General features: G+C 33.5%; 1 protein-coding gene across 2 annotated transcripts in view; it reads right to left on the reverse strand.

The window, feature by feature from the left end:
• Positions 1–14,337, reverse strand: part of LOC141633235 (pentatricopeptide repeat-containing protein At4g04790, mitochondrial-like) — a 30,415-nt gene that overhangs the window by 12,924 nt on the left and 3,154 nt on the right. For both annotated transcript variants that reach the window (XM_074445682.1, XM_074445683.1), the window contains exon 5: positions 12,693–12,757. In XM_074445682.1, coding sequence (XP_074301783.1) covers positions 12,693–12,757 — 65 coding nt within the window. The remainder of the gene's footprint in view (positions 1–12,692; positions 12,758–14,337) is intronic.

The raw sequence follows: 14,337 nt of genomic DNA on the forward strand, positions 1-14,337 counted from the left end.
ATCCTTAAGCATAGCAATATTGTTCTCTTTAAATAGAATTTTAGCAGTTTAGCTTAAAAGACAACGCTGTCCAGCACCCAAATCAATAAGAACTGAAGAGCACTTTAAACGAAGCACATTACTTGTCTGCATTTCTGAACCTCTAAAATTATGCAATTAAAAACAACAACAACAAAGCCTTAGTCCGAACATAGGTTGGGGTCGGCTAACACGAATCATGATGAGACGGTTTTAGTATGTATAAGAGGGTCGAATTAGTGAAGTTCAAGTGACAAAGGCGGTCCTTAATGAATTATAATGGTACAATGCTTGAAGTTGTAACGTTGGCGGAACTTGGATACAAATATTGAAGATAAAGCTTGGAAACGATGAAGAAGAGCTTTTTGGTCGGTTTTACATGTTTGAGACGGAGTCAAAGTCCGAGGATAGGTGGGCCCGAAATCCTATGAAGATACCTTGAGATGTGTGCGCTTGACTCAAGCATATGTCGCACTATTCATGCGCGCATACGACAAAGAGAGAGGAGCTGGCAGCAGCGTAGCGTTTTTCGCGACTGACGTTCGACTAGGCGGGACTGACACGCGACCGAAGCGCGACCTACATTTGACACCTGTTTGTGCTTTGGTCGCGTAATTCAGCATCGTTAGACTCGTGCTTGTTTATTTATTTTACTCGGTTTGTTCCGATTATTATTAGTACTTTATTTCCTAATCTAGTTATTTTACCTTATTACTATATAACTTAGGGGCCGTTTGGTTCAAACAATTGGAATGGATTGGAATGGATTCTAATATCAAGCAGGTATGGAGTTAGAACCCATACTTTTTAATGTTTGTTTGGTTTGATCTTGTAATGGATTATAAATGGCATTTATATTTTTTGGTTCACATTTGAATGGATTTCAAATTATTTGTTTTCTTCATTATAAATAAGATCTACAATATTATTATAATTAAAAATAACTAATACAAGATAATAACAAAAGCAAAAATCCAAATTACCCATACAAATTGGTGAGAAGCATAGAAATTTAATCAAAGAGCAGTCACGTACAAAGTAGCATAAATATCAAATTACGCCTAATGATTATAAAAAACAAATTATTAAAAAAAAAAAGAAAAAAGAAAAAAGGGAAAAAGTCTTTATGGAATGAAGTAATGAACAATTTTTACCAAAAAAAAATTAATGAACAACTACCAGCTAAGTACCAAATTTATAATTAGGATCAAGGAATATCAACGGAGAATAATTCGTGAGATGTATACAACCCTTTTTTTTTGTTTTTTGTTTTTTTTTTCTTTGCTAGGGTTTGGATGTGGAGGGATGGAGTTAGAAACTTAGAATCATGGGGTGGGACTTGGGTATGAGATTCCAAGGGGTTGGAATGGATTTAGAACCCCTTGGATATCAAACTCCATTCCAAAAGGGGTCAACCAAACACTTGAATGGATGAAATCCATTCCAATCCATTCCAAATGCTTCAACCAAACACCCCCTTATTATTTCAGTTTTAGAAGAGACTTACGCAGCTTTTAGAGAAAAACCCTATTGTTATTTTCACGAAGACTATGTGTAACTAATCTTTCATCTTGGATTCAAGCGATTGAAGCACTCTAAATTCGGTTGTGAGTGAAAATGTTTTAATTTCTCTTCTTGATTATTGTGAACTGCTTAGTTATTATTTATTTGAACTGGATTGTTAGGGTTGTTTAATAGTTAGGGTTGATTAAGAACGGGATTCGTTTTAATTGACTATTCGTGAGGAGAATTGGAATTTTACATTCAATAGAGTAATCAAGATTAGTAATTGAAATCGTCTTACAATGATCAATTGTTATTGAGTGTGGATATATGCTTGGGTCTAAGACCTTTTAAACCATTTGAATTCATCTATTTCATTATTTGCTTAGTTTTAGTTCTTTAGTTAATCAAACAAATCAAATCCCCCCCTAAACTGGTTACTTTACTCTCTACTCTTAGACACGTTAATTAATTTAGTCCGTCCTTCCTTGTGGATTCGACCCTTACTTTCGCTGTATTACTGTTTTAGTAGTTTAGTAAGTAAGTGATTATAAATTTACATTTGATAGGCATACGACTTTCAGCCAGTCAAATCATCATCCGAATCCGTATAGGTTTGAATCCTCCAATACGGTCAAAGGTAAATAAACAAAGGAAACGAAAATAGATAAATGGTAAACAAAACAAGTGTGTTTGTAAAAACTAAAATAAAAATAAGAAAAGCGTGAAAACTAAGTTCAAAGGTTAAAGCAGCAAAACAGATTTGTAAAACAAAAAAAAGAGTAAGTGGTCTTTTTTTTAAAAAAGAAATAAATAAAATAAAATAGAATAAATAAATATGTAAGCAAAAATGAGGAAAGATAAGTAAATATCTAAAATTCAAACAAAATCTTCAACATGGATTCCTTCTCTCCCCAATACCCTCTCGCTCGCCATACTCTCGGTGATTCCAAAAATCTCTCATATCGTTTTCAATCACCCTTATCCATGTTTGTTTCGGTCTTGCCCTTCCCCTAGCTACATTATCCACTCCCTAACTCTCAATTCTCCTCACTGGTGCCTTGGTGTTCTTCGCCGTACATGGCCAAACCACCTTAAACGGTTTTCCCTCATCTTATCTTCAATCGATGCACCACCTACTTTCTCCCAGACCACTTCGTTCCTAAACCTATCCTTTCTTGTGTGGCCACACATCCTGAGATGCATACCCAACCCTCATCTTTTGTACATGTCCATGTTTTACTACCAACATTTACCATAAAGGAGAGCAGGCTTAATTGTCAGAAATTTGACGCCTTGCCTTAATCGTTGCAGGACATGGAAAGAAAAAGCGCACAGACCCACTCCTAGCTAATCCCAAAGAGGGTAATACCAGCAACCGCACATGATGCTTTAATGCTATAAGCACGCAGTACAGTCGCTCGTGCAGCGGTGGCGGTTCTTTTGTAATGCATGGAAACAGTAACGTTATGAGCTTAGAAATTCACTAGTAATTAGCATTTGCAGATATTAAATCTTATTTTCAACAAAATATATATATATATATATATATATATTATATATAACCTTTATTTTTCCACCAACTTCTCTCTCATTCACACAATTCACTTCTCTACTCCCTCTCTAAAACCCAAATTAATTCAAAACCCAAATAATACTCTCATCCTAACAAACCCAAATAATTCAAAATCTAAAAAATAAAAAAAATTCCCTCCATATTACTCTCCCACCCACCACCACCGGCCCCACTACCGACCACCACCCTCACCCTCCATCCCAACACCACCCAGCCTCACCTCCCCACGGCCACATCCACAACCCCGACACCCACAACCCGACACCACCCTCACGCCACCACCACACACACCAAATCCGCCGCCCACCAAACTCCACCAAAAAGCCGACACCCCCAGATCTGCCGCCCTTGCACCTCCCCCATGCCGAGTCCTCCGTTCTCTTTCTGCCGACCACCCTACTTTCTCTCCGCCACCACACCACAACCCCAACACCCACGACCCGACACCACCCTCACGCCACCACCACACACACCAGATCCGCCGCCCACCACAACTCCACCACAAAGCCGACACCCCCAGATCTGCCGCCCTTGCACCTCCCCCATGCCGAGTCCTCCGTCCTCTTTCTGCCGCTTCCCTCACCGTCCACCACAACTCCTTTAGACCCTCCTCCCTCTACCGTGTTCTTCTATTTGTTTTCTTTTTTTTTCTTTTTTTTTTTTGTCTTTTTTGTATGTATTAATATTTGCCAGCTTCAAGCTCACACTTTTCGTTTTTTTTTTCAGTGGTGTTTTTTTTTTTTTTTTTTTCTCCTTAGTGTTTGCTTCTTATTATTTTTAAAATTTTAGATCTAGGTTTTTGAAATAGATCGAAAAAAAAGATCTCACATAAGTTGTTTAATTTTGTGGGATCTTTTAATTTTAAACTTAGATATATTTAAAATGTCGTCTTCTCATTTTTCTTCAATTATTGTTATATTAGATCGTTTTATTTTAGTCTTAGATCTAATAAATAGATCTAAGGTTATTTGTTGATTTTCATCTTAGATGTGCATTTTTTCTCCTAGAATTCTAGAATTACTCTTTTTTTGGTTGAAATTACACTTTTTTTCTACTAGAATTACAATTACACTTTTTTTTTTGCTATAGTTACACTTTTTGGCTAGAATTACACTTTTTCCTGCTAGAATAACACTTTTTTCGACTAAAATTACACTTTTTCTGCTAAAATTACACTTTTTGTTGTTGTTAGAATTACACCTTTTTCTGTTAAAATCACACTTTTCTCCATTAAAATTACAATTTTTTCATTAAAATTATACTATTTTTGCTAGAATAACACTTTTTCTATTAAAATTACACTTTTTTCTGTTAAAATTACACTTTTTTTGCTAGAATAACACATTTTTCGGCTAAAATTACACTTTTGTTGTTAAATTACGTTTTTTTTTAAAATTATACTTTTTTTTGCTAGAATTACACTTTTTTCTGCTAAAATTACACTTTTTGTTGTTAGAATTACACTTTTTGTTGTTAGAATTACACTATTTTCTGTTAGAATTACACTTAGCTATATTGGACTAATGTTATACTCTCAATGGACTTGGTCATATTCTCATATTCTCATTGGACTAATGTTACATTCTCAATGGCCTAAAATTACATTCTCAGTGGACTGAAATTATACTTTTCTGGACTAAAATTACACTTTTCTGGACTAAAATTACATTCTCCTTGACTAAAAATAACAATCTCATTGGATTTGAAATTATACTTACGGACTAAAATAACACTTTTTGTCATTAAAATAACACTCGTAAAATGCTAAATTACAAGAACTTGTGATAAAATGACAAAAATTCAAAATATTATTCGTTAAAATCACTCGGAAAAGATTGAAGTTAAACTTGTAAAACGCTAAATTCTCGAAAATATTTCTTAAAATTACACTTTTTGCTGTTAGAATTACACTCGTAAAATCCTAAAATGTCGAAAACTTGTCTCGAAAAAAAAAAACGAAAAAAACGAAACAGTCGAAAACTTGTCTCGAAAAAAAAAAATAAACGAAAAAAACCGAAACAGGAAAAATGTTAACAAAATTTTCATAAACTTTGAAGTATAAGACAAAATATGGTGTTAATTGTGTATGATAATGAATTAGTGAATGTATTATTAAAACTAGAGAGAGAAGTGAATTAATTAGTGTTAAGTGTGTTTTTTGCTTTCAATCTCAACCTTTCCACCATGCATGATCCAAGGGTTGTGGGAGGGACTTATGGACTCAAAAAAAAAAGGGACTTAGGAGAACTTTGCTCTATATATATATATATATATAAAAGATAAACAAACAACTTTTAGCTATCAAGTGAGGTGTCTAAAGATAAAACTTATATTATGTGCCCTCTTCTATTAAGGTAATGTTTTACATCATTAATTTTGCCTCCTGCGATATATATATATATATATATATATATATATATATATATATATATATATATATATATAGAGAGAGAGAGAGAGGAAGGAACTAAGGCCACTTATATATTTAAGTCCATAAGTTCTATTATGAGCCATTGGATAGAGGGAGATGGAGGGATGAGATGAACCCACCCAAAGTCATTATAGAAGCTAATTTACACACTTTACTAATCCACCCTAATTAACCACTAATTTACTATATATTTGTTTTCTACCCACCCATTTCTCTCTCATCTCACACATTTCATTCTTCTCTTCTCTCAAAACCTCAATAAAAAAAACCCAAAAAATCCAAATAAATAAAAAAAACCCAAAAAATCCAAATAAATAAAAAAACCCAAAAAATCCAAATAAATCAAAAAACCCAAAAAATCCAAATAAATCAAAAAACTCAAATAAATCACCCACTCCTCTCATCTTCATTCACCACCACCCACCACCACCCCACCCGACACCAACTAACCACCCACCACCCCCGCCGCCGCCCCATCGCCGCTGACTCGGAATTTTTTTTTTTTTTTTTTTTTCAACTCGGTTTTTTTTTTCGTTTTGTGTTAATTTGTATGTTTTGAGTTGTTTTTTCCATTCATTATTTTTTTTGTCTTTTATTTTATTTTAGTTGTCTTTTATTTTGTTAGTTCTCATTTTTTATTCATTTTCTTAAATCTCTTCTTGTTATACGTTTTTTTTAAGATTTCGTGTTTTAAATCTTGTTTTTTTTTTGTGAGATAATTTTTTTTCATCTAAGACAAAAAAAGACCAAAGTTAGCTTCTATAATGACTTTGGGCTAAAGTTATACAAATAAGGACTAAAGTTATACAAAAATGGACCAAAGTTATACAAAAATGGACTAAAGTTTTACAAACATGAACCAAAGTTATACAAAAATAGACCAAAGTTATACAAAAAAAGACTAAAGTTATACAAAAATTGGACTAAAGTTATACAAAAAATTGGACTAAAGTTACACAAAAATGAACCAAAGTTATACAAAAATGAACCAAAGTTATAAAAAAATGAACCAAAGTTATACAAAATTGGACTAAAGTTATACAAAAATGAACCAAAGTTATACAAATAAGGACTAAAGTTATACAAAAATGGACCAAAGTTATACAAATAAGGACTAAAGTTATACAAAAATGTACCAAAGTTATACAAAAATGGACTAAAGTTATACAAATATGGCTTAAAGTTATACAAATATGGGCTAAAGTTATACAAATATGGACCAAAGTTATATAAAAATGGACCAAAGTTATACAAAAATGGACCAAAGTTATACAAAAATGGACCAAAGTTATACAAAAATGAACCAAAGTTATACAAAAATGAACCAAAGTTATACAAAAATGAACCAAAGTTATACAAAAATGGACTAAAGTTATACAAATATGGATTAAAGTTATACAAATATGGACTAACTTTGGTTCATTTTTTGTATAACTTTGGTTCATTTTTGTATAACTTTGGTCTATTTTTGTATAACTTTGGTTCATTTTTGTATAACTTTGGTTCATTTTTGTATAACTTTAGTCCAATTTTTTGTATAACTTTCGTCCATTTTTGTATAACTTTGGTTCATTTTTGTACAACTTTGGTTCATTTTTGTATAACTTTAGTCCAATTTTTTGTATAACTTTAGTCCAATTTTTGTATAACTTTGGTCTATTTTTGTATAACTTTAGTCCATATTTGTATAACTGAAATCCATATTTATATAACTTTAGTCCATTTTTGTATAACTTTGGTTCATTTTTGTATAACTTTGGTTCATTTTTGTATAACTTTAGTCCAATTTTTTGTATAACTTTAATCCTTATTTGTATAACTTTAGTCCTTATTTGTATAACTTCAAATCAAATTTGTGTAATTTTAGTCCAAAATTGTATAACTTTATTCCATAAGAGTATAACTTCATGTTTTTGTATAACTTTAGTCCAAATTTGTATAACTTTAGTCATTTTTTGTACAACTTTAGTCCAAATTTGTATAACTTTAGTCCAAAATTGTATAACCTTACAAATAACAAAATCATGATTCATCAAAAAAAATTAACAATGAAATACAATACAATAACAATAATTGAAATAAAAAAGATAACTTTAATAGACAAGATGTATAACTTTAATGCACGCAGTGTATAACTTTAATAGACAAGATGTATAACTTTAGTCCAAAATTTGTGTAACTTCAATTTATACAATGTATAACTTTAGACATTAATAGTATAACTCTATTTTGATTATTGTATAACTTTAGCCCAAAATATGAAACTTAAAAAAAAAATTAATTTCCTATATAGATCTGAAAATTAAAAAGAAGAAAAACCGTAAAACTAACCAAAACTAGATCTACAATAAAAAACCAAATAACAATGACAAAAACCAAATAACAATAATAAAAAAACCAAATAACAATAACAATAACAAAAAAAAAAAAAAAAAAAAAAAAAAAAAAACATAACAAATCGAAAACCATCAGACACAAAACCAACCCACTTCCCTTTGTTTCCCAGGCGGCATTTTTTGTGCATTTTACCATATTGCACTTATAACTTTCTTGTAATTACCCAATAATCCATATACCTACTTTATTGTCTCTTTCCTCCCCACTCCAGCATAGTGCATCACCACCAAAAATATATTAAAAAACAAAACAAATCAAAAACCGATGGTGGTGGAGAGGAAGCCGGCATTCAATTAAATAACAACACAAATACAAATCAAAATGTATTCAATTAAATAACAAAAAAAACACAAAGAAAACAAAAAAAAATCAAATCGAAATCGAAAAAAAAAAAAAAAAAAAAAAAAAAAAAACCAAAGGAGGACGGTTGTGAGTCCGTTTGGACGAATAGGGAGTGTGGGTGGTGGTGAGTGGTGGTGAAACAACACCAACCAGCCGCAACAACCAACAACAATCCCGTCTTTTTCATTTTTTTTTTTTTTCGATTTTGATTTTGTTTCGATTTTTTCATTTTATTGTAGATCTAGGTTTTTTGAATGAGGAGAGGAAGGACGACGGTGGTGGTCGGCGACGGAAGAGCGCATGATGATGACCGAGGAAGGCGTGGTGGAGGGACGGATGGTGTGGTGCGGTGGGGTGGAGTCGGGTTGTGGGTCGGTGAGGTGGAGGTGGGCGGTGGAGGTTTTTGGTTTTTTTTTGGTTTTATTTTAGTTTGGGTTTTTTTTTTATCAGTTTGGTTTTTTTTTTTTGTTTAGAGAGGGTGGGAAGAAAATGAGAGAAAAAATGTTGTGAATGTGAGAAATGAGAGAGGATGAGTGAATGAGGAAGTGAGTTGGGAGATTAGAATGTTGGAAGAGTTGTACAAAATTAGGTAGAGTTATACACAATTAGGGAAGGAGATTAGGGAGGCTCTCATATATATATATATATATATATATATATATATATATATATATATATATAGTATTAGGATCATATGAGTCCACCTCTTACATGTGAGTCCATAAGTTCTCCTTAGAGCCCTTGGATGAGGGAAAAGGATGGCTGAGATTTACACAAGAAAAAAGGAGATTAAAGCTAATTAAACCACTCTCTCACTACCAATACTAATTAATTCTAATTAATCACTAATTCAATATATATACATTTTCCTCCCACCTACTTATCTCTCATCCACACAATTTCCCTCATATTTTATCTCAAAAACCTCTCATCTCTCAAAATCCAAAAAAATTCAAAAACAAAAAAATCAAAAAATTTCCCCCCTCCCCTTTTCTCTCCAACCCAACCCACCGGCTACCACCACCTCCCACCCCGATGCCACTGTTTCCCTTCCCGCCGCCAATAACCCACCACCACCACCACCACCGCATACCCACACCCACCACCACCACCGAAACTACCCCACACCTACTCCACTCCCGTCGCAAATACCGCCACACACCACCACAACACCTCACGACATCAACAACAACACCTTACGACATCAACAACACCACCACCACCACCGACTCCTCAAAAAATCGAGATCTCGACCACCGACATCAACAACAACAACAATATGTAACACCACCGCCACCTACAACAACCACACCAACAACACCATCCTCCTCTCCACAACCCCGACCTCCACCGTTGTCAAACCCACCACTCACGGCCACCACTGCCGCTCACGACCACACCCTCACCCCACACCAAAACCACCGCACACACACCCATCACACACCGAAACCACCCCTCACACGCCCCTACCCGCGCCAACCACCACCTCACTGACCAACCACCCTCCTTTCTCTCGGCCACCAACGGCAGGTGTGAGAGGTGGTCGGTTATGGTGGGTTGAACGGCGGTGCTGATGGTTGTGGTGGTGGTGTGATGGCCACGGCCACCCGCTCTCCGCCTACCGCCAACAACAAGAACACGTCCTCCTTAGTTTCGTTTTTCCGTTTTGCTTTTCAAATATCGTTTTTCAGTTTTTATCTTTATTTTCAGATCCAGCCTTTTTCTTCTTTCTCCTCTTCTTTCAAATCTTTGTTTCTTTTGTCTGGTTTGCTTTTCAAATCTCTGTCTCCTTTGTTTTGTCTTTTTTCTTCTTTCTCCTTTTCTCCTTTTATACCCCTTTTATTTTATTTTACTTTTTTTTTGTTGGTCTCTCTTTTTCAGATTTGAGTGTAATATTCATTTTTTTTTTTCGTTTTTTAGTAGTCCTCTTCCCTTTTCTTTTCCTTTAAAAAAAATCGGGTGTTATTATTATGTTAGGTATATATTATCGGGTGCTAGAGATCGGTGTTCCTCAATGTTTTCAATTTTTTTTTATTTTTTTTGGTTATTTTAGTTTATAGATCTTCAACAAATGAAGATAAATACTAAAATCTGAGTATTTTGTTGTTTATGTGTAGATCTTCAACAACTGAAGATGAAATACGCATGCCTCCTCTCCTTTCATTTTGTCTTGGTTTTTTATGTGTAGAGATGGGTGTTCCTTACACCTTTTTCTTTTAAAATTACACTTTTCTCCATTAAAATTGCACTTTTTTCGGCCAAAATTACACTTTTTGTTGTTAAAATTACACTTTTTTCTGTTAGAATTACACTTTTTTCTGTTAAAATTACATTTTTTTCTGTTAAAATTATACTTTTTTCTGCTAGAATAACACTTTTTTCGGCTAAAATTACACTTTTTGTTGTTAGAATTACACTTTTTTCTATTAGAATTACACTTTTTTCTGTTAAAATTACACTTTTTTTCATTAAAATTACACTTTTTTCTGTTAAAATTATACTTTTTCTCGCTAGAATAACACTTTTTCGGCTAAAATTACACTTTTTGTTGTTAGAATTACACTTTTTTCTGTTAGAATTACACTTTTTTCTGTTAAAATTACACTTTTCTTCATTAAAATTATACTTTTTTCTGCTAGAATAACACTTTTTCTGCTAAAATTACACTTTTTTTTGTTGTTAGAATTATACTTTTTTCTGTTAAAATTACACTTTTCTCCGCTAAAATTACACTTTTTTCTGTTAAAATTATACTTTTTCTGCTAGAATAACACTTTTTTCAGCTAAAATTACACTTTTTCTGCTAGAATTACACTTACTACTATTGGACTAATGTTACACTCTCCATGGACTTGGTCATATTCTCATAGGACTAATGTTACACTCTCAATGGACTAAAATTACATTCTCAGTGGACTGAAATTATACTTTTCTGGACTAAAATTACACTTTTCTGGACTAAAATAACACTCTCATTGGACTGAAATTACATTTGCCTGGACTAAAAAAATACTTTCCTGGACTAAAATAACACTCTCATTGGACTGAAATTACACTTTCCTTGACTAAAATAACACTTTTTGTCGTTAAAATAACACTCGAAAAATGCTAAAATTACAATAAGTTGTGATAAAATTACAAAAATTTAAAATATTATTAAATCAAAATCAGTCAAAAAAGACCGAAGTTAAACTCGTAAGACGCAAAATTCTCGTAAACATTCCTTAAAATTACAAATTTCAAAATAATATCCGTCAAAAACCGCTTCGTAGATTAAAGTTACACTTTTTCTTTGTTAGAATTACACTCGTAAAATCCTAAAATGTCGAAAACTTGTCAAAAAAAAAAAAAAACGGAAAAAAAAGCTGGAAAAGTGTTAACAAAATTTTCATAAACTTTGAAATATAAGATAAATGGTGGTGTTAATTGTGTATGATAATGAATTAGTAAATGTATTATTAAAACTAGAGAGAGAAGTGAATTAATTAGTGTTAAGTGTGTTTCTTACTTTCAATCTCAAGCATCCACCAAGCATGATCTAAGGGATATGGGAGGGACTTATGGACTCAAAAGATATGAAGGACTTATAAGAACTTCACACTATATATATATATATATATATATATATATATATATATATATATATATATATATATATATATATATATATATATATATATGTAATGAAGGGACATAAGTGCACCAACAGTAAGCCGAAGAAACCATCTTCCATACTTTGGCAATCCAACTGTTTTTCATTCTTCTCTTCCTATTAAAGAGTACATCTCTACATTTTTGAGGACGGACCCAACTTACCCCAAAGAGAGACAATGACAGAATCCACAGAGAAAAGATGCAAGTGAAAGAGAGCAACATATGATTGATGGATTCTTCGTACACACCATGGAGAACCTTGATTAACTACGCTGAAACTTCTCCTTTTACGCATATGATTTTGTGGGCATTTCCCCTTTGGCTAACGTCCAAGCCTGAAAATGAAAATCTTTACAAGGAGCTTTTACTATTCCAAATCTCCAGGCAAGCAAGGGTGAGGAGAGGTTCTCATGGGTTTCAAAGAGTTAGGGTTCTAACCAGATCATTCAGAAACCTTCAAGGCATTGGAAAATCTCATTGCTGTGTAAAGTCTATCCATTATATTTTCTTTGCGCTTCATAGGACTTAACTTGTCCCTCACATTTTTTTCTCTTATTCCCATTTTTTTTTTTTAATATTTTATTGATGCATTGAGAGTTTAAGGCACAAGTTATAAGCATCGATAAGGAAAGCAATACAGTAAAATTAAACATGAGCTACTACAAATGTAAACTTCTGCCAATGCATAAATCATCCAGGGTATTATCCCATACGTTTATAATCTCATATGCCTAAAAGAATTACCAATAGAATTCATGGGAAGTTCCTCACCACTAAATTTTTCAAGCTGGAAGAATAAGAATAGATCAAGTTTGAGATATTTTGGGACCCATAGTCTGCAAAACAAAGAAATCTGAACATCACAATAAAGATGGTACAGTGACAATGAAATGGAAAACCCACAATCCCAGTGTATCACCAATGAAAAACAGAGGACATAAAAGCAAGTGATTTAAAGCACATCTGTAGAATGAATCCATGAGTCTACAAAGACAACATTGTCACATCTGACATTTTCAATTAACATAGCAGCAAAGTCGTATGATATTCATTCTTGAGTGCATGCATAGATCGAACATCCCAGCAGACTATATCAGAATATAGCTTGTAGTTTGGTACCTCGATAACTGAGTTTTACTTTATGCATTAAACTATAAAATCCCACCCCTGAGGTCACCCACGAGCCAGAGGAAATCCCACTAGAGAAGGGTTAGGAAATCAATATAAGCAGCCTTACCCTACACAGTAGAACGAACCTTACTCTGAGATTCGTAACAACGTGGAAATATTTTTTTACTTTCCATATTTCCAATGGGGCCAAAGACTCATTACTCTTTGGTTATGGATTATAATGGAATAAATCAAAATGGCTCACTAAAGTGGTTGCGCTTCTTTCTTTTGTGAAGTAGCGGTCCTTCAATGTAGTTCTCGACGCAATTTTCATCTTGGGTCATTCGGAAACAGCCTCTTTGTGTTGCTAACACAAGGGTAAGGCAGCGTACATCCAACCCCCTCTTACCCCGCAATTTGCGGGAGCCATTGAGGCACTGGGGTAATATTGTTGTTTGCTTTTACAAAGGTCTTCAAAAGTTCAGAAGTCAATAATAACAATATTTCTACAAAATAATATAACACAGCAAAATTACATGAACTGGTTAAGAATGTATTAAGATGTCAAGAAAACTCTTATTCTGGGAACACTCAGAGGAAGAGAGAAGCAGCAATTCCAAAGTTGGTAAACCAAACGCTTTTACTTGACAATTGGTTAATGCCATGCAAGTTGCTACAAACCCCAACACTTAATGGATTTTCAATGGGTTGTTGTCAATGCTGTGAACAGTAAGGAACATGTAATGTGAATGGCTAACCAAAAAAAAAACTCCTAGGCAGGCTGGAATAGGCTACCCTGACGCCTTTTTTTGCTCACCCAATAAATTGAACGAGATTTCCCATAGATCCAAACCACTGAAAAGAGACCAATTCCATCATCTGAAATTCACTTCAGATAGAGAAAGTGCTTCACAAACACACCAAAAATTCAGCCATGACAGCAAGAAAGACTAGACTCAGTCCAACTAAGATAAAGAAGGCAAGGGTATGTAACTATGTATTGAATGATGATTTCAGAGATGAAACAGGTAAAAGACTTTCTACTCAACAGCCTTAGCCACCAGCTAAAAAAGAGTAGACGGCATCACCGATCTTAAAGTCTTAATCCTGATTCTGACTTCCTTGGAGTTATTAGTGTGAGATTTACCATTTACCCACAGCGAAAGAGCCATCCCAACTAGAAAAGGTGGTCACAACTCACAGGTCACAAACTCTTCACGCAACAAATACATAGCTACTAAATGAAGTGATTCAGAAGGATCTTAAGGCTTAAGCTTTTGCAAAATAATCATATGTAAGTCAACAT

Source organism: Silene latifolia, chromosome Y, assembly GCF_048544455.1.
Source record: "Silene latifolia isolate original U9 population chromosome Y, ASM4854445v1, whole genome shotgun sequence".
NCBI lineage: Eukaryota > Viridiplantae > Streptophyta > Magnoliopsida > Caryophyllales > Caryophyllaceae > Silene > Silene latifolia.